Source organism: Sinocyclocheilus rhinocerous, unplaced genomic scaffold (assembly GCF_001515625.1).
Source record: "Sinocyclocheilus rhinocerous isolate Xijiao unplaced genomic scaffold, SAMN03320098_v1.1 scaffold1128, whole genome shotgun sequence".
Taxonomy (NCBI): domain Eukaryota; kingdom Metazoa; phylum Chordata; class Actinopteri; order Cypriniformes; family Cyprinidae; genus Sinocyclocheilus; species Sinocyclocheilus rhinocerous.
In genome coordinates, this window is record NW_015632731.1 from 287,558 (window position 1) to 307,574 (window position 20,017).

At 37.9% G+C, this 20,017-nt stretch overlaps 1 protein-coding gene across 1 annotated transcript; it reads left to right on the top strand.

Annotated features, from left to right (window-relative positions):
* Nucleotides 1-7,319: 7,319 nt before the first annotated feature.
* On the top strand, nucleotides 7,320-11,234 carry olfcn1 (olfactory receptor C family, n1). The gene is made up of 6 exons (XM_016556028.1): nucleotides 7,320-7,522; nucleotides 7,641-7,926; nucleotides 8,034-8,864; nucleotides 8,951-9,172; nucleotides 9,273-9,396; nucleotides 10,321-11,234. Exons 1-6 carry the CDS (start codon nucleotides 7,320-7,322, stop codon nucleotides 11,232-11,234), a joined length of 2,580 nt encoding a protein of 859 aa, XP_016411514.1.
* Nucleotides 11,235-20,017: the final 8,783 nt, after the last annotated feature.

A 20,017-nucleotide genomic window follows, 5' to 3' on the forward strand; every position in this document is an offset into this window, starting at 1 on the left:
TTTTCTAATCTAAAGACTCCAGTGGTCTCATATTTGTCTCCTCCAATGTTTCAAACAAAGATCTCAACAACTTCACACACTGTGCTCAGATTTTTCTCTTTAGCTAGAGACGCTGGATCTCTCACATGCGACTTCTCAAAAGTTTAGAAGAGATCTCAACAACATCACACACTGTGCTCAGATTTTTCTCTTTAGCTAGAGACGCTGGATCTCTCACATGCGACTTCTCAAAAGTTTAGAAGAGATCTCAACAACATCACACACTGTGCTCAGATTTTTCTCTTTAGCTAGAGACGCTGGATCTCTCACATGCGACTTCTCAAAAGTTTAGAAGAGATCTCAACAACTTTACACACTGGAGAACTAGCTCCACTGGAGCTAGGAGAAATGTCTGAGCACAGTGTGTGATGTTGTTGAGATCTCTTCTAAAGCAAGGAGACCATGGTGAGAGTGTTAGAGTTTTTGTCTCAGGAGACATGTTTGAGAAGCAGGAGCCTCAAGCAAAAATCTCAATTCAATCTTAAAGTAACTTAATTTCTGTCTTGGAGAAATATTTGAGATGTTAAAGAGATCTCACTTTTGATTTTTCTGTCCTATGGGCAGATACGGTTTTGGATAATGTCTCAGGTTACGTATGTAACCATGGTTCCCTGAGTAGGGAACGAGACACTGCGTCCTCTAGGGGTCGCTATGGGGAACACCTCATCGTGACCCGTGTCTGAAGCATACATTGCAAAAACACCAAGAACACGTTGGCTGGCGACAGCCCATGACGTCACTACCGGTGCGACTATAGTATAAATAGGCGCCGGGAGAACACATCATCCACTTCTTCATCTGAAGCTTGCGTTCGAAGCATGGCAAGAAACCTAGAGGACGCAGTGTCTCATTCCCTACTCAGGGAACCATGGTTACATACGTAACCTGAGACGTTATCCAAAACCGTATCTGCCCATAGGACAGAAAAATCAAAAGTGAGATCTCTTTAACATCTCAAATATTTCTCCAAGACAGAAATTAAGTTACTTTAAGATCGAATTGAGATTTTTGCTTGAGTCTCCTACTTCTCAAACATGTCTCCTGAGACAAAAACTCTAACACTCTCACCATGGTCTCCTTGCTTTAGAAGAGATCTCAACAACATCACACACTGTGCTCAGTGGCACCTGCTGAATACGTCATCCTCTTTGCTGTCTTCAGGAGCCATCTGTTTGAAGTGCGTGTGAGAGATCAAAGCAGGTGGGCGGTGTGAGAAGTGTGTGCCTCCGTTCCAGAGGTTTCTGGCACTTGAGGACGCGCATGATCTATCTGTCATCTGTTGAGTTGAGATCCCGCGGATAGCGCTAGAGTCGAGCAGCGCCTTAGGGAATGTGTGCCTCCGTGTTTGGATTCTAACACTCGAGGGCATTTTCTGCTTTTGCATTTGTCTCGGTGAAGAGCACGCGCGTTCAGAGTTACGCGCTCATTTTGATGAGTCACGATGTCTAGGATCCGCTCGCGTTTGTTCCTTTTCCCGAGGGATACGGAACAGAGCGTTTGTGTCTCGCGGCCTGGTTTCGCCGTTGCCGCGGCACAGTTTATCTCAACTCGTGGTCATCGCTTTGATCTGCGGCATCTGCACTCCCTCTCTATACGGGTTGTCAGATGCCGCAGATATTGTTGGTTTGTTATGGCGGTGAAGTGTGAGCACGCAGTCGTTTCAGCCCTGATCCTGCAAGATCGTGGGCGGAGCTATATTCAGCTCGGCTGTGCCTCTCTAATATGCATGTTATTGTGTGTGGAGAACCTCGCTGGGCATGAATATATTTAAATATTCTGTGGGGAGAGGCTTGCAAGTTTTCTCTCCCAGGGTTTTCAGCACCTAGAGTGCTTATGGGGAATATATTTTTGCTCTGGAATATGGCGAGTCTGAGGGCAGCTATATTATAGCCTAGATTTGAATAACTGGGTTGGGTTCCCCTTGGCACAAGTTCTCGAGTAACAGCTGAAGTCTTTGTTTAGGAATCTGCTATTCGAGGATAGCTGTGTTCCAGCACGGAGACCGCTTCCCTTTTTGGGGTTTTGTAGATTGTGGTCTCTGTGAGCCCCTTGCCTGGACTGTGCTGTCTCCCCTTTGGGGTTTTAAATAGATGGCCCATTTCCATGGCCTGGGCAATCTTCAGCCTTATCTGAGAGAACTGCTATTCGAGGATCGCTGTGTCCAGCCCTCTAGTGCTATGGCTACTGCTTACATCAGGCTTGATCTTGGACTATGATGTTTGTGTTCGCTCTTTAGCGAATCATTTACTGATGATCTGGATCTCCCTCTTGTGAGAGCTTGGTCAATAGCAAGTGCTTTGCTAGCCTACTGTGGGACTGACACGGATTGGGGACCTCCTTGATATAACTTTCTGAGGGTGGTTGTATTCCAGCCATTGTTCTTGGCAGAAGGGGTTTATTTGAATGCAGCTATCTGTCACTAGCTGTGCTCTACTGCAATTGCAGTGAACCCTCACATGGAGTAGGCCTGTTTTCCTAGAGCCTCGCTATCTGAGGATAGTTATGTGCTAGCTCACCTAGACAGTGCTATCTCCCCTGCTAGGGTAGTAAGTAGATAGCCCACTCTATGTGGTCTGGGCAGCTCTGTAGAAAGACTATCTGGGCTCTGATGCGGATTTGGGACCACCTTAGTATAGCCATCTGAGGGTGGTAATATTCCAGCCATTGGTATAGCAGATTGGGTTTACCTGAATACAGCTATCTGTGGCTAGCTGTGTTCCATTATGGTTGAGGTGAGTCCTCCTATGGAGTGGTCCCTTTTTCCTAGAGCCTAGCTATCTGAGGATAGCTATGTGCTAGCTCAGTGATCGCTCCCCTGCTTAGGGTTTTAAGTAGTGGTCTTTTGAGCCTTACCTAGACAGTGATGTCTCCCCTCTTTGGGTTGTAAGTAGACAGCCCACTCTTTGTGGTCTGGGTAGTTTTAGTTGAGTCCCCCTTCTGGTAGCCCTTCCTAGGTACATAGCTATCGGAGAATATCTATGTGCTAGCTCAGTGACTGCTCCCTTCTTAGGGTCCTTAAGTAGCGGACTTGGGGTTTTTAAGTAGTGGTCTTTTGGGCCTTACCTAGACAGTGCTGTCTCCCCTCTTTGGGTTGTAAGTAGACAGCCCACTATTTGTGGTCTGGGTAGTTTCAGTCGGTCCCCCCCCCTTTTTTTTGGTAGTCCTTCCTAAGTACATAGCTATCTGAGGATATCTGTGTGCTAGCTCAGTGACTGCTCCCCTTTCTAGGGTCTTTAAGTAGTGGTCTCCTTGAGCCCTCGCCTAGACAGTGCTATCTCCCCTGCTAGGGAAGTAAGTAGATAGCCCCCTCTATGTTGTCTGGGCAGCCTTATAGGAGGATTTACCTGGTTATTCTGGTCCGCTAGCCTACATAAGACCTTAGGGACATAGCTATCTGAGGATAGCTGTGTACTAGCTCAGCAGCTACTCTCTTTACCTGGGATTTAAAGGGGTCATATGATGTTGCTAAAAAGAACATTATTTTGTGTATTTGGTGTAATGAAATGTGTTTATGCGGTTTAAGGTTAAAAAAACACATTATTTTCCACATACTGTACATTATTGTTTCTCCTCTATGCCCCGCCTTTCTGAAACGCGTCGATTTTTACAACAAGGTAAATAACTCCTTTTTTGATTGTTTGTTGGTTGTTTTTTTTTACAACTTATTATCCCTTTTATCGGAACTGATTTCCCACTGTGAGGATATTTAAATGATCCACAGTGATACATATAATTAGATCGATTGCATGCACCACAATAATAATTGCCTTCTGAAATAGATGTCATTGACTACGTTTACATGTGCACAAATAATGCAATTATTTCCAATAATTACAGTAATTGCAGTAAGATGTTTACATGACACAAGCAAACCTCTTCCCTCCAGTTTACAGTTTACATTATTATGATTATTGGCTAAGAAGTGTGGTTATTTTATTGCCATTATTCACATACCCCACAGAACAAATGATAATCTCACATAGGTTTGTTACTGACTACTGGCCACTCACATCAACTGCAAAACATGACTACAGATGTAGGCCTATTGGGAGATTATTTGGTGCCGTGATGAATATCGCAATCTCACAAAGTTCCATTATAACCAGTTAATATCTCTACACTACACAATAAATCTATTATTTACATCATGTCTACTCTTTGTTTGTTAAAATGAGAGGATTTGCCAGCTTTTTCAGCTTGGTAACTCTGCACTGAACAAAATCTCCAGTGTTTTGAGCAGTGAGGGGATGCTTGAACTTAAACCCCTCTGATTGGCCATTGTGTTGAAGAAACCAGCAGATGTATGTGATTGGCTACATTGCTTAATGCTGCAGAAACATGTTCTAAATAGAAATAGTTGAAGCTCTCCTGAGTGCAAAGCTCTGAAATGTTTTAAATCTGCTTCGATAATATCCTATTCTTACAGCCTCAACTGAGGGTTCTCTTGCTTCCGTTGGCTTGCTCAGCACCATCTAGCACCTCTGGAGAACTGGGCCTGCTTCAGAATAATATCACGGAGTTCATTCGTGAAGTTGTATGAACAAGACACAGTATCTGTGTACAATACGTGGCTCAAGCCTCCGTTACTAGCTCTAAAATAAAGACTTAAAATTTGGGGGTGGGGGTGGTGGAGAGATCACTTTAACCCACAAACTAAAAAACAACCTGTGGCAACAGTGCAAAAGTAGCCCAATTCCACAGTAAAACCGCGGACTTCGCAACCCTGTGGTGAAGTGATATTTGTAATGCGGTCAAGACCTGCCTGGAACTACTTTACCTGTGCGTTTCCCTGAAAATAATTGCAACCTTAGAATGTTCCTTATCCAAGTGCCGGCCCTACCTAATAAGTGAAATATGTGTTTGCAGAGGGCCCCGTGGCCACCAGGTTGCCCAGTGTCAGGGTTCAGACAGTAGAACATAGAATGTAGAAGGTACCAAAGTATCAAAGCTCGCTTTGTCAGATTTCTCAACAGCTTTTCCCCCAAGCTGTGAGGGCCCTTAACTCCAATCTCCCTGTCCCCCTCTGAAACATCATGCACAACCCTACCTCCTGAAACCATGAACACATGAAAATTGTTGACAATATATTTATGTGCAATTCTGAGTGTGCTACACACAGGTGAGTGGGCCATAAAAAACACCTGTAGTTACACTCTTTTCTCTGTATGTGCACTAGACAGTTTTATACACACTCCCTGCTACAAAGACCCAATTTGATAATATATGTTTACTTGTGCATTGCACTACAAATCATATTGCACTCTGCACTGCTTCCCCTAAAATATCTCTTTTGCACAATTGAATGTACAGTATTTAAGTAAAGTGCTTGTACATTCTCAGATTGTGTGTTTATATAGCCAATTATTTATAGTATATGTATAGTCAGACCAACCCGATCTCATGAAAGTGCATATAAATAGTACGCCAAATAAAAACGAAAACTCGTGGTATTGATACGCAAAAATGGACTTTGGCATGTATATGCTACGCGATGGGTAGGTTTAGGGTTGTGGGGTAGATGTGTATCATATGTACGCGAAAACTGCGTATCATATGCACGCCAACAAATTTCGTATCATATGCACGCGAAAACTGCGTATTATATGCACGCCAAACACATGCGTACCATATGCACGCCAAAGTCCATTTTTGCGTATCAATTCCACGAGTTTTTGTTTTTATTTGGCGTACTATTTATACGCATTTTCATGAGACTGGCTCAGTCAGACAGTCAGCTGTTTTTTATAGATCTATAATTGTTTTTCTTATACTTCTATTGTTGTATGTGTCAGGGTTGGGGATGAAGGGATGAGGCGAGGACTCAATGGTGCAGGAGATAAGGGCTTCTTATTCAAATAATCAAAATAAACAACAAAAACTACCCTGTGGGGGAAAAACAGGCTGGCAAGGCTAACACGCAACTAATGAGAAAACTCATAAGCCGCGTGTTCAACAAGACAACAAGAAAAGCACGCGGTTGAACACAAACCGCGTGCTACACAATACACAACACACGTGGACAGAAGAGCACACGGCCGAGCGAACTCGAGACCGCACGCTCACACAACCAGACAGAACATGGAGCGCGAGTGTCCGGACCCCGAGGTAACAAGATGGGTGGGGTCAAGACCATTGACATGACAGCACATGGCACACAGGAAACAAAGACAAAAGCCATGTGCTCACACAAACAAACACAAGCACAAGCACATGGCCAGCAAAATAATCACAAGCCATGTGCTTGAACAAAACAAGACACGAACACGCAACTAATGAGAAAACTCATAAGCCGCGTGTTCACACAAGACAAGACAGCAAGCATGCGGCTGAACACAAACCGCGTGCTACACAAACATGAAAACAATGACATGACGGGAGTGTCAGGGCTCTGTCACAAAACCATGAATTACACTAGACCAAAGTGACAGAACCCTGACAGTATGTTTATATTTATGTTTAATTAGTATGTACCACCGTGGTCCTGCGAGACACGACATTTCATTCCATTATATGTCCACACATGTAGCAGAATGACAATAAAGCTTGACTTGACTTGACTTAATGCTTAGTAATAATAACTTTGATAAAGTTTGCGTGTGTCAGTCACATGTTAATATTTGGAAATGAAGAGGCAGCAATATCAATCTGGTGCAGAGAAGTGGAAAAAGCTGAAAGAAAGCAATATAAAGGTAAGTGATGCTAGGGCCTGCAAATATTTAATGGTTTTATAATACCAGTCCTAGGTACATAAGGTTCCATCCATTTCCATTTGTGAAAAAAAATAAATAAATAGTAAGTTGGCTATCCCAATAAACATAACCTAATAATAATAATGGAATTACACTAAACTGAAATTGTTGTTAACGTTACAAACCAACCAACAAACAAATAAACTTAAATTAGTGCATAAATATCTTACAAATAATCAACCACTTACGCTGACTATGTAATCACATTGTAAAGCTTCTACCTGTAATACACATACATTTACACAGTTGAATGATTTACAGGTATTACAATTACTAATATTACAATTATTTATTCTTACTTAATATAAGATTGCATGTAAAGGAAACAAACACCAACACATATAAACTGTTTAAAATAAGTGCACAATCACTATTCATTTTACAACATGAGAATTGTGTGCACTTATTGCTTAACAGCTCACTGGGGAAAACCTTCAGTAATAATGGGCCAGTGTTCACTATGGGTAGAAGAGCTCTATATAACAGAGCCAGCAGAACTCAGTCTTATCTTCTCTCAGCCACCTCTGAGCTATGGGAAGCTCTAATATTGTTCTAGTTTTCTCTCTGCTGTTCATGCACGCAGGCTCAACATGTCAGTTGCGTGGTAAATTTGAAATGCCTAATATTTTTAAAGCAGGGGAAATTATGATTGGAGGAATTTTTCCCATTTTTAATAAACAAGAAAATGTTATTGCCTCTTTTGAGAGAAAAATGCGAATGATTAATTGTACAGGGTAAGTGTAGAAGCATGCTTGTGATTCAAATAGGAAATTATTAAAGGATATTTTTTTGGGTGAAGTTATTGGCAAGATCCAGGCATGCATTGTTGTTCATGTCAAATTTTCTGTACAGATTTGACCTACGTGCCTTCCGTTGGACGCAAGTCATGATGTTTGCAATAGATGAGATAAACCAAGATGAGGGTTTGCTTCCTAACATTTCTTTGGGCTATAAAATAATGGATTCTTGTGCTTCCCCCACTAATGTTTTACGTGCGGCATTCACACTGGTGAGTGAGCAGAGGGAAGAGGAATCTACAACTCAGTGTCACCTTCCGCTTACAGCTCTTGTAGCTGAATCAGGCTCATCACAGTCCTTAGCTGTTGCCGGAACACTTGGACCATTCAGAGTGCCAATGGTAATGGTAACATTAATCAATCCTGCAGTGTAAATGCATTTAAGTATTCCTGATAATGTAATAAAGGCCATTTATAATTTGTGTTTTTTTTTTTTCATTTAATCTAGGTGAGTTACTTTTCAACATGTGCATGTCTGAGTGATAGAAGAAAATATCCATCATTTTTCCGTACACTTCCAAGTGACTACTACCAAGCAAAAGCCTTGGCCTCTCTTGTAAAACGATATGGATGGACTTGGGTTGGAGCTGTGCAGTCTGACAATGATTATGGAAAAAATGGGATTTCAGCCTTCTCAAAGGAAGTGGAAAAAATGGGAGTTTGCATTGCATTTGTAGGCACAATTTTAAGGACATATCCCCAAAGTAAAATCATTGAAGTGGTTGAATTAATAAAACAATCTACAGTAAAAGTGATCCTGGCATTTGTGCCAGAGGGAGATCTCTATCCTCTAATGAGAGAAACAGTGAAACAAAACATCACAGGAATCCAGTGGATTGCAAGTGAAGCCTGGGTAACTGCAGCAAGGCCCTCTACCCCTGAAATGTTCAAGTCTTTTGGAGGCACAGTTGGATTTGTGGTACGAAAGATGGCTATGCCCAAACTTGGAACTTACCTGAAAAACATCAGTCCTTACTTTCCTTTACAATCCACTTTTGTCAGTGACTTCTGGGAAACAATGGTTGGTTGTAAACCATGTCTTAATTGTGAACCCCTGCCATTTGCAAATGTTACACTCAACAGCCAAATGTGCACAGGAGAAGAAAAACTAAATTACACAGACAAATTCTTTGACGTAACACAAGTAAGAGTAACATATAATGTGTATCAAGCTGTGTATGCAATTGCACACGCTATTCACAAATTGTTGTTTTGCCAAAGAGATAAAAATAATGTTTTGAGACAGTGCCTAAATGTATCACAGATAACTCCAAAATTGGTGAGCAAGTTGGTTTATTTATTTATCAAAACATTTAAACATCATAAGTTGACAGTTTCATTAACTATATCATACTTAATTCCAAGGTCAGCGATCACTTACAGAGGGTGAATTTTGTAGATGAGTATGGAGAAAATGTGTTCTTTGATGAGAATGGAGACCCACCTGCATCATACGAGGTGATAAACTGGCAGCTAAGAGGTGGAGAGGTACAACATGTAATTGTGGGATATTTCAGTACATCTACAGATGGAACATATAAACTTACAGTTAAAGAGGACAAAATCCACTGGAACACAGGAAATTTGGTACTTATAACTAGGAATAAGCATGTCTTAGGTAGTTATTAACTAGTTATTATTATTGTTGTTGTTGTTGTTAATAGGCTAAAGCATATTAATTTGACAGATACCAAAAGCAGTGTGCTCAGACACCTGCCCAAATGGCACAAGAAAGGCTCAAATAAAAGGACGGCCTGTTTGCTGTTTTGACTGCATCCCATGTGCTGATGGTTCAATATCAAATACAACAGGTACCCATTCACCTGTAATAACCCTTTTAAATAATCAATAATTATTTAAAATTGTGTGAAAAATTGTGTTTTATGGGCGGCCACAATTGTGACCGGTGGGATAATGTTTATACTGAATTAACATATTTCTGCAGTCATAAAAATTGTAATATATCTTAGCCCAGCTATTTTTACTACGGTTACTATTATGCATAAAAAACCCTTATACAACACTTATAGGAATACTGAGATAAAATGATAATAATAATAATAATAATAATAATAATAGTAATAATTTAAAAAATGCAATTATCATCGTATTTCAAAATTGTTACTTTATTGAAACATACAATAGGCCTATATCATAAAATTGCTACATTAGTGCTACCAGTATTACAACGTCAATATTGTAACTTATTTATAACATTTGAACTTTTAATTTGGTGCAATATTTTGTCATTGCAACATTTTAGTGCAGCCTTCACTAACTGCAATTGGATTTATATGCAGTGTTGGGGGTAATGCATTACAAGTAATGCAAGTATGTATTGACTGACAGCTCTCGTGTTGCCATGTTGAGAAAAATCGGGAGTAAGTGCAGAGGCGTTGTGTGCACTGTGTGTTATCCCACCGATCACTATTGTGACCATCAAAATGTTTACTCATTCTATGACCACACTCAGCAAAACTGAATACAGTATATGTGGATTCATATAATAATACTAGACACCTTAAAGATAATGTGTACCAAAAATATTTGTCATATCGTTATGTTATAACAAAAGAACAAACGCATTGTCCACACACTGATATAACTGCTCCATCGAAATATTTATTGCAATGTTTCGACCATCAGGTCTGTGTGGGTTTGTGGGATGTGCTCAACTTTTTTATACTTGATATCGTTATGTTAACATACTTTACTAGCTTTTTGTATTTTTTTAGGAGCAGCAGACTGCATTCTTTGTCCTGAAGAATACTGGTCAAATGAGAGACGAGACAAGTGTGTCATGAAAATGACAGAGTTTCTGTCTTATACAGAAACGATGGGGATCATTCTGACTGCTCTATCACTATTTGGAGCCAGCCTTAGTGTAGCGACTATGATTATCTTCATGCGCTTTAGAGAAACGCCTATAGTGAAAGCTAACAATTCAGAGCTGAGCTCACTATTACTTGTTTCACTGTTCTTTTGTTTTCTTTGTCCTCTTACATTCATCGGTGAGCCAACAGTGTGGTCATGTATGTTACGTCATACAGCATTTGGTGTTACTTTTGCTCTCTGCATTTCTTGTGTTTTGGGGAAAACCATAGTAGTTGTTACTGCTTTCAGAGCCACATTACCAGGAAATAAATTGGCTGGAAAGTTTGGGTCAGTACAACAAAGAGTCATTGTGTTCTCATGCACTGCAATTCAGATAGTCATCTGTGTTCTATGGCTTATAATAAGCCCACCATTTCCTGATAAAGCTCTGAAGTATAACAATAAAAAGATAATTTTAGAATGCAACACAGGCTCAGATGTAGCATTTTATGCAGTTTTAGGATATATTGGTATTCTTTCAGCAATCTGTTTGATTTTGGCCTTTTTAGCTAGAAAATTACCAGATAATTTTAACGAAGCCAAATTCATCTCGTTCAGTATGCTTATATTTTGTGCTGTCTGGGCAACATTTATACCTGCTTATATTAGTTCACCTGGCAAGTACACAGTTGCAGTAGAGATTTTTGCAATTTTGTCATCTGCCTTTGGTTTACTGTTATGTATATTTGTGCCAAAATGTTACATTATTCTCATTAAACCAGAGAGAAATACTAAAAAACACTTGATGGGGAAATTTCAAAAGACTAGTCTCTGATGTATGATTAAAAAAAAAAGAATTGTTGTCTTATTATTTGCCAATACCTGCCATGCATTTATGCACTGACAAGCAAGCAAAGAGGCAAAAAGGCAGCTATTAACGCAGCCTAATTTAAATGTCTCAGTAGACCTTAGAGGTTGTGAATGTGTCTGTAATTCAATAAAATGTTTACTATATTCAGAAATGACCTGCTAAGATCACAATGATACATGAGATTTAATCATAAATGCTATCTAGTGCCCAGACCTTAACCAGTATTAGTAAATTAACTATTATTATTATACATTTGCTTTTGTTGTAAGTGGGTGATGAAAGTGATTTATGCAGTTGTTTGAACAGCATTATCTGGAAATAAACATTACCAAACAAGGTGTTATTATTATTATTATTATTATTAATGTTATATTGTATATGTCTGTGTTTCATTGTAGCATACAAAATAATCATGTCAATAAGAACATTCAAGTGCATGGTAAAGAGTTATATGCTTCAGAAGCAGGGCTTAGTTGTTAACAGGACTGTGTTTGAAATGGTAGCTTTTACATCAACAATTATATTATTGCACTAAACTCTTTAGGTTGTGATCATTTAAACATTTTTCTCCCTTAATCCTAAATACAAAGCATTTAGTACTCATTTTGAGAAACAACTGTGAACAGTTGTATCAAATATGTCATTTGAAATGATAATTATAATAACAACAACAACAACAAAGTGTATATTAATATTTTTAATAACCAGGCTTTTTTTTTTTTTTTAATTGATGAGTTGGCCTCTTAACTGATTTCATTTCAGTACTATTACTTCATCATATGCTTTTTGTCATTTCCCTCGGGTTTCAGAACTACAATATAACATTTAGGAGCAAATATACACAGTAAGAGACCAAAGGCAGAAGCCAGAATAGCAAAGACATGGACAGCAACCATATACTTTCCACGAGAGCTCACATAAACTGGAATGAAGGTTATCCACACAGCAAAAAATAAATAAATAAATAAAATATTAGCATGCTGAATGCGATGAATTTAGCCTCATTAAAGTTGAAAGACTGGTAATTTTCTGGGCAAAAATGCCAGTAAGAAACACAAGGAAGTTAGGAAACCGATTTATCCAAGCACACACCAAAATCCAATTTCAGATCCCACATTACATTCAACAACCATAGTTGCACTCATGGACTTAGTGTTATTTGATGCAACAGGAGGATTCATTGATAACCATATAATGCAAATTAGTGCTTGCACAAAAGTGCACAAGATTACACTTGATCTTAGTTTAGCAGGGCCAAACCACTTCATGACATTACTGCCAGGGAGGGTGGCTCTGAAAGCCATTTCACGAGTTCGCACTAACATACAGTCATGGCCAAAAGTTTTGGCAGTGACATAAATTTTGTGTTTTGCAAAGTTTATGCTCAGGAATGGCTGCAGGTTGGTGTGAGAGCATCTGCACGCACAGTGAGGCCAAGACTTTTGGACAACGGCCTGGTGTCAAGAAGGGCAGCAAAGAAGCCACTTCTCTCCAAGAAAAATGTCAAGGACAGACTGAAATTCTGCAGGAAGTACAAGGATTGGACAGCAGAAGACTGGTGCAAAGTTATTTTCTCTGATGAAGCTCCCTTCCGACTGTTTGGGACACATGGAAAATCGATTGTTTGGAGCAGAGGCGTAGCAAGTCAGCCCCGGGCCCATATGCAAAAAATTTGTATGGGCCCCCCCAAACGTTATGGGCTCCAACTTGATTAACTTAACTTAGGCCCTATTGTTGATTTTTCGGAAGTAAATAACGTTATGTGAATCGTGACTATTCAAAAGCTGTTTTATTTACGGTCTAGGCTAATGCTTGGAAATTATGTTTAAAGTTTTCAAGTCCATTCATTATTTGTAGCACGCAAGCCACCCAATAATCACAGCTTTGTACTTTGTTACTACAAAGTCTCAGCCTTCAGTCAATTTTAAGATAAAATACAAACAATAAACGTCTTTTTACGCTATTTAATTTGTAGTGAGATAATTCGCCTCAGTTCAAGATGCATATGAATAAATTATATTTTCCTCTTTAATATTTGTAGCACGAAATAAACAAGAATATTTTAATGCATGTTGAAAAAAATCTGAACAATTTAATACAAACGAATGTCTTATGAATCGATCAATCAGAGTTTTAAAAAAAGTCAAAAGAATGACGGATGCCACAGACTTTTTTTTTTGGAGGAGTAGGCCTATAGGTAGAATTTTCAGATTAACTTCACGTAATATAACAATTTGATTATCGTAATTTTGACTTTATTCTTAAAATATTATGACGTTAATCTTATTTATTTAGTTTTTTTTTAAAGTGGCACAAAAATGCTGACGTATAGGCTACTGAATGCAAGCACAATTTTGGCACAGCGGCCCAAAAAACAAACAAAAAAATTAATAAAAAACAAACAAAAAAATAAAAAAATAGTGAGGGGATATTTGAATTATTTGTTAATAAAGTAATGTTTTCTGAGTCAATGTTGCAAAAATTAATGAACCTGACTCGCCATCTCCTCATTGGACGTGCCTTACATAATGAAAGAGTTTTTGTTTTCGATTTGAATTACTTCATTTTAAAATAGTAATTTAAAGCATTCTATAGATATGAAGAGTTTGGTTCCAAAACGCGATAAACGCTATTTACTCTAGACAGTAATGGTGGCGCTTTGAATACACCCGGCATCCTAGTTTTCCTCATCTACTTTGTACTTTGTGATCAACAAACAAACTTAGGGCTGCACGATAAATTTCATGTGATTGTCATGCGCATCTCGTCAGTAAAGCCGGTTCTGTGATTAACAGTAAATCTCCATCACGTGCTTTTAGATGGATACACAGAGCCGTAGATCACTGACAAGCTGCAATATCGCGTTCATAATCGCAGATGAGTCGCATTCGATTATGAATGCGATATTGCGTAGCTTGTCAGTGTAAGTGTTTTTATTAATGTCATTTATGTTTTTGTTAATACAGCGTATAGCACTAGTCAACCATGGATTTATTGCATTTTGGGGAAAAAAAATAATTAAATTTTATAATAAGTCTTTGAAAATCTAAATCTGGATTTGAATTTTTAATGATATTATAACCTAAAGATGATATGTGAAAGTTTAAAACAGAAAATAGTGGTTTTCATCTTGCCACTTTCTTGGTAAAGAAAACACATTTTTACTCAAATTAATCAAAATGGATTTATAGCGTTTTGGAACCAAACTCTTCATATATTTATCATGTCGAGGTATATTTATCATGTCGGTGAAGGAGCTCCTGTTCAAGACCAAGACGACAGAAAGCGCATCCTGTTTGTTTTCCTTATTTTACAAAAGCACAAGGTTTTGTTGATATTGTGAGTGCACACAAATACAATTAGACCCTTTGCAGTTCCGAATGATGTATATACTCAAAAATGATGGCGTATTTTTAAGTTTCCACGGTTATTAAAAAAAAAATGCAAGTGATCGCACTGGCGCCTCCATGCCCTGCAAAGCGCACTTTAGCTTCCACTCTCCGCAAAAACGATTGAATATGCACCTAACAGTGCTCATTTATCTAGGTTAAATGTTTAAATTAATTTAAGAAGGCTAAATTGATCAAGCATAATGCTCAACTCACTGTCTGCCGCTGCCGCTTGGTCGTTCCTTTAAAAAACAAAAACTTGAATTTAGCAAACATAAAATGTTCCAAACATATTTCTAAATTAACTTAATAAAGAAGCAAAAATAAATATGACCACTTTGCCATTAAAAACCAAAACTGAACTATTTTAATAGCTGTGTAATGGGGAAGAGAGAGAGAGAGAAAAAATAGTATCCAGTCGGACTCGGACCGAGAATTCTCATAAGCTGTTGGACAAGGGCCGGGCCCATGCAGGGCTCTATTCATTCACTCGTTTCAATTAAAAGTTCTCCCCCAGCTCGGTGGGCCCCCAAACTGCCCGGGCCCATATGCACCTGCATACCCTGCATGCCCAGACGCTACGCCACTGGTAATTAATATTCACGCGCATGATGTGAAAAGCCACGAGTCCCATATATTTCAGTACATGGACTTGTTTTACTATTGATCAAACAGGAGACTGTCTGGTTTCTGTCTGCCATGCTGCTGAGTGGTTTGCGATTGTAGCTCTGTGTAGCTTTGTTTTTCTGTTGGAATTTCTTTCTTACTATCACTCTCTGTTGTTTAAACTGCTAATTATCACCATATTTATTTTAATTATGACCATATTTCTGATATTATCTATCAAACTAACTTGACATTGTTTGCTTTTAATGTAAATCACTAGGACCAGCATTCACGTTTCCTTTTGTGTTTCCTTTTCTCTCTCTTACTCTGTTTTAAACATCAAATAGGTTCACTTTCACTTTTTCACTTTCATCATTACATTATTTTAAATTAGTCTACCCTCCAAGATTACTGTTATAAACATGAGCCGCATCCAAAAGGTAAAGGGAGAGGTGTTGCTACAATTTATAGTAATATTTTCAATATTTCTCAGAGGTCTGGTTTCAACTATAATTCTTTTGAAGTAATGGTGCTCCATATAACATTATCTAGAGTGGTCAGCCTTAATAATAAATCTCCTGTTACATTTGTACTGGCTACTGTATAAAGGCCACCAGGGCACCATACAGACTTTATCAAATGATTTGTTGATTTTCTATCTGAGTTAGAGCTGGCTGCAGATCAATTCTTAACCCTCAAGCATCCTTCGTATAACAGCCCTTAAAGGGGTAGTTCACCCAAAAATGAAGCCACCTATCTCTCAAATGGACCATTGACACTCTATCTATAATCTCAATTAGGAGTGTCAATGGTCCACTTGAGAGATAGGTGGCGGTAATGCACTTATAAGTCAAAACACTTATCCTTCATATAACAGCCCTTAATCCGTCCTTTGTGGACAAATTTAGGCACGAAGGTCTCAGGTGTGATCCCAATTTTTGTATTTTTTTTTTTTTTATAAATGTCATATCACCATCTTCGATAAAATAAAATCTATCAATTTATGCAATTTTTTTGTGATTTTGGTGTTTTTATTTTTTTTATTTACCTCTAAAAGTACCATATTTTAATGTAAAATACGTTTATTTTAGTTATATTTAATATTTATTTTACTTCAGTAAAATAATAATAATAATAATAATTCCAGTAAATTCAGACAGCCAAAATTTGGTGACTTTGGTGACATCTGGTGGCTTATGATGATATAAAAATATCAAAATATCAAAAATATAAATAGACACTAATTGGCAGCAGTTTTCAATGGCTTTTTTTGTGGATGTGTTTGTTTGTGGTTGTGTGTGTGTGTGTGTGAGAGAGAGAGAGAGAGAGAGAGAGAGAGAAAGAGAAAGAGAGTGATTGTTTGACACATTGAGAATGTTGTATAGGCTCACCCCTTCATTTATGTGTGTGTTTGATCTGCATTTTATTGGATTTTTAAAAAATGCTTTGAATTTTAGTATTTCCCAATCATTTCATATGGGAGAAAATTAGGATTTAAAAAAAAAAATTTTTTCAACCATTTTGTTGAATCAAGTCCTCTATTTGTGTGTGTGTGAGTGTGTGTGTGTGTGTGTGGAAAACTTTGGAAAAGTAGCCAAGTCTTGAACCACTCAGATCAAGGAAACTATTAAAAACAATGCCCAAATTTGTCCAGAAGGAATTTTATGTAAAATATGCTTATTTTTTATGTTATATTTCATATTTATTTTACTTCCGAAAAAATATATCATTGCAGTAAGATCAGACAGCCAAAACCTAAAAATTTGGTGACTTTGGTTCCATCTGGTGACTTATGATGGTATAAAAAAATCAAAATATAAAACATTTCAATGCAACTATAGTGTGTGTGTGTGTGTGTGGAAAACTTTGGAAAAGTAGCCAAGTCTTGAACCACTCAGATCAAGGAAACTATTAAAAACAGTGCCCAAATTTGTCCAGAAGGAATTTTATGTAAAATATGCTTATTTTTTATGTTATATTTCATATTTATTTTACTTCCGAAAAAATATATCATTGCAGTAAGATCAGACAGCCAAAACCTAAAAATTTGGTGACTTTGGTTCCATCTGGTGACTTATGATGGTATAAAAAAATCAAAATATAAAACATTTCAATGCAACTATTTGGCTATAGTACTCAATGGATTTTTTTGTTTTGTTTTTTTCGTGTGTGTGTGGGGGGGTATTTGTGTGTGTGTGTAGTGAGTGAGTGAGTGAGTGAGTGAGTGAGTGAGTGAGTGTGTGTGTGTGTGTGTGTGTGTTTGCATTTTGGTATTTCCCATTCATTTCCTATGGGTGCCAATTTTTGGGCACGAAGGTCAAATTAAGGAGGTTTTTTTTTTTCAAACACTTAACATTGTTGAATCGAGTCCTCTTTTTTGTGGTGTGTTCAGGTGGCAAACGTACAAAAAGTAGCCAAGTCTTGAACCGCTCAGGTTAAGGAAACCATTTTTTTATAAAACAAAATAAAATGATTTTGCCCACATTTGTCCCGAAGGATGATTGAGGGTTAATTGTTATTGATTTTAATACCAGTGTTGATTATGAAAAAAGATGCATTGGGATCAGCATTTATAGACAATCTTAACTTTATTGGGGATAGACAACACGTGGCAGGACCTACTCATTGTCATAATCATACTTTAGATTTAATATTATCACATGTAATTGATGTTAATGGTGTTGAAATTCTTCAGCAGAGTGATGGTATCTCAGATCATTATCTAGTCCCATGTATACTCCATATAGCTAAAGTTGTAAATTCAACTCCTTGTTACAAATATAGTAGAACCATCACTTCTACCACGAAAGACTGCTTTTTAAATAATCTTCCTGGCTTGTCTCAATTTCTCAGCATATCCAATAGCTCAGAAAAAAAAATAAAACATTGAAATGTTCCAACAGCACAGCAGTAATGACTTTATGAAGTATTTATTTCCAAGATTGATACTATTAGAGATAAAATTGTAACCATGCAGCCATCAGCTACAGTAGCGCTATAGATCCCCTGAGGAAAAATTCCACTCATTCTGTGCCATAGAAGAGGAAGGATTGTATAAACGTGTTAAATCATCTAAACCAGGGGTGTCAAACTCAATTCCTGGAGGGCCGGAGCCCTGCAGAGTTTAGATTCAACCCTAATTAAACACACCTGATCCAACTAATTAACTCCTTCAGGCTTATTTGACATGGTAAAATAATACATGGTATGTGTGTTGGGGCAGGGTTGGAACAAAACTCTGCAGAGCTCCTGGTTGGTTTGACACCCCTGATCTAAACCAACAACATGTATGTTAGACCCTATACCTTCTAAGCTACTAAAAGAGGTGCTTCCAGAAGTCATGGATCCTCTTCTGAATATTATTAATGTCATTATCATCAGGATATGTCCCAAACCTTCAAACTGGCTGTTATTAAGCTTCTTATTAAAAAACAAAACAAAAAATACAACACAACTTGACCCTAAGGAATTAGTTAATTATAGACCAATCTCGAATCTCCCTTTTCTGTCAAATATACTAGAAAAGTTAGTACAACTACAGGTGCATCTCAATAAATTAGAATGTCGTGGAAAAGTTCATTTATTTCAGTAATTCAACTCAAATTGTGAAACTCGTGTATTAAATAAATTCAATGCACACAGACTGAAGTAGTTTAAGTCTTTGGTTCTTTTAATTGTGATGATTTTGGCTCACATTTAACAAAAACCCACCAATTAACTATCTCAACAAATTAGAATACTTCATAAGACCAATAAAAAAAAAACATTTTCTTCTTAGAGAAACAAAAAAGGTATCTTTGAGGATTTTCAATCAGGATTTAGACCGTATCATAATACTGAGACTGCTCTCATTAGTTAAAAAATGACGTGCTCTTATCATCTGATCGTGGTTGTATCTCTCTATTAGTGCTCTATTATTTGATAGCAATCTTTCCTTCAAACGCCACATTTCCAGCATTTGTAAAACTGCATTTTTCCATCTCAAACATATATCTAAATTGCAACTTATGCTCTCAATGTCAAATGCAGAAATGTTCATTCATGTGTTCATGACCTCAAGGTTAGATTATTGTAAAGACAAGAATGGCTCCTAAGTGATTGAGGTGTTCTGTTGTTGGATGTAATAATGATCATAGCATTCATCATTTACTCCCCACATCTGAGCCGCTGAAGACACAGTGGATTACTTTTGTTTTTGCAGGGAATGCACCCCTCGATCTACCTAAATGCGTTTATGTTCATGCAAATTATTTGTGATCCAGCCTCACCTACAGAAGAAGTGAATATAAAGTTTTTTTTTTTATGAATCTTTGCAAATCGCCTTTCCTAATAGCGTGCTAGTTAGCAAGTTCCGCGGCTAAAGTAAACAGTCTCATGAGAACGGCTCGTCACCCCACGGAAGACTCCACGGCTAGTGAGCAGAGCTCATTAGCATTTAAAGGAACATGGACTAAAACGGGATGCTGAAGCAGAGTTGATTTCCACAAGGTAAAAAGGGTGGTTTTACACTACCATTGAGAAATTTTAACCAAAGTATGTTATAGATTTTCATTAAGACCCTAAAGAATCATATCAACTTGTGGAAAATGGGCATCCTAGAATATCAAACTCTCGGCATAATACCTAGAATATCAAAATCAAGATGCTTGTCTGTGTGAAGCAGGCCCCTCCCACGATTGTTGATTGACTAGCATTTTACCTTAGACCCACCCTGAGTGAGCTGTCATCAGTCCGCCATTGTTTCGACGCTGG

Bases quoted from the DNA above. Each gene is read 5' to 3' on its own strand.
- olfcn1 (XM_016556028.1), top strand. From the start codon at position 7,320: ATGGGAAGCTCTAATATTGTTCTAGTTTTCTCTCTGCTGTTCATGCAC. The intron at 8,865-8,950 runs GTGAGCAAGTTG...CTTAATTCCAAG, and splicing joins CACAGATAACTCCAAAATTG to GTCAGCGATCACTTACAGAG. The intron at 9,173-9,272 runs GTACTTATAACT...TTAATTTGACAG, and splicing joins ACTGGAACACAGGAAATTTG to ATACCAAAAGCAGTGTGCTC.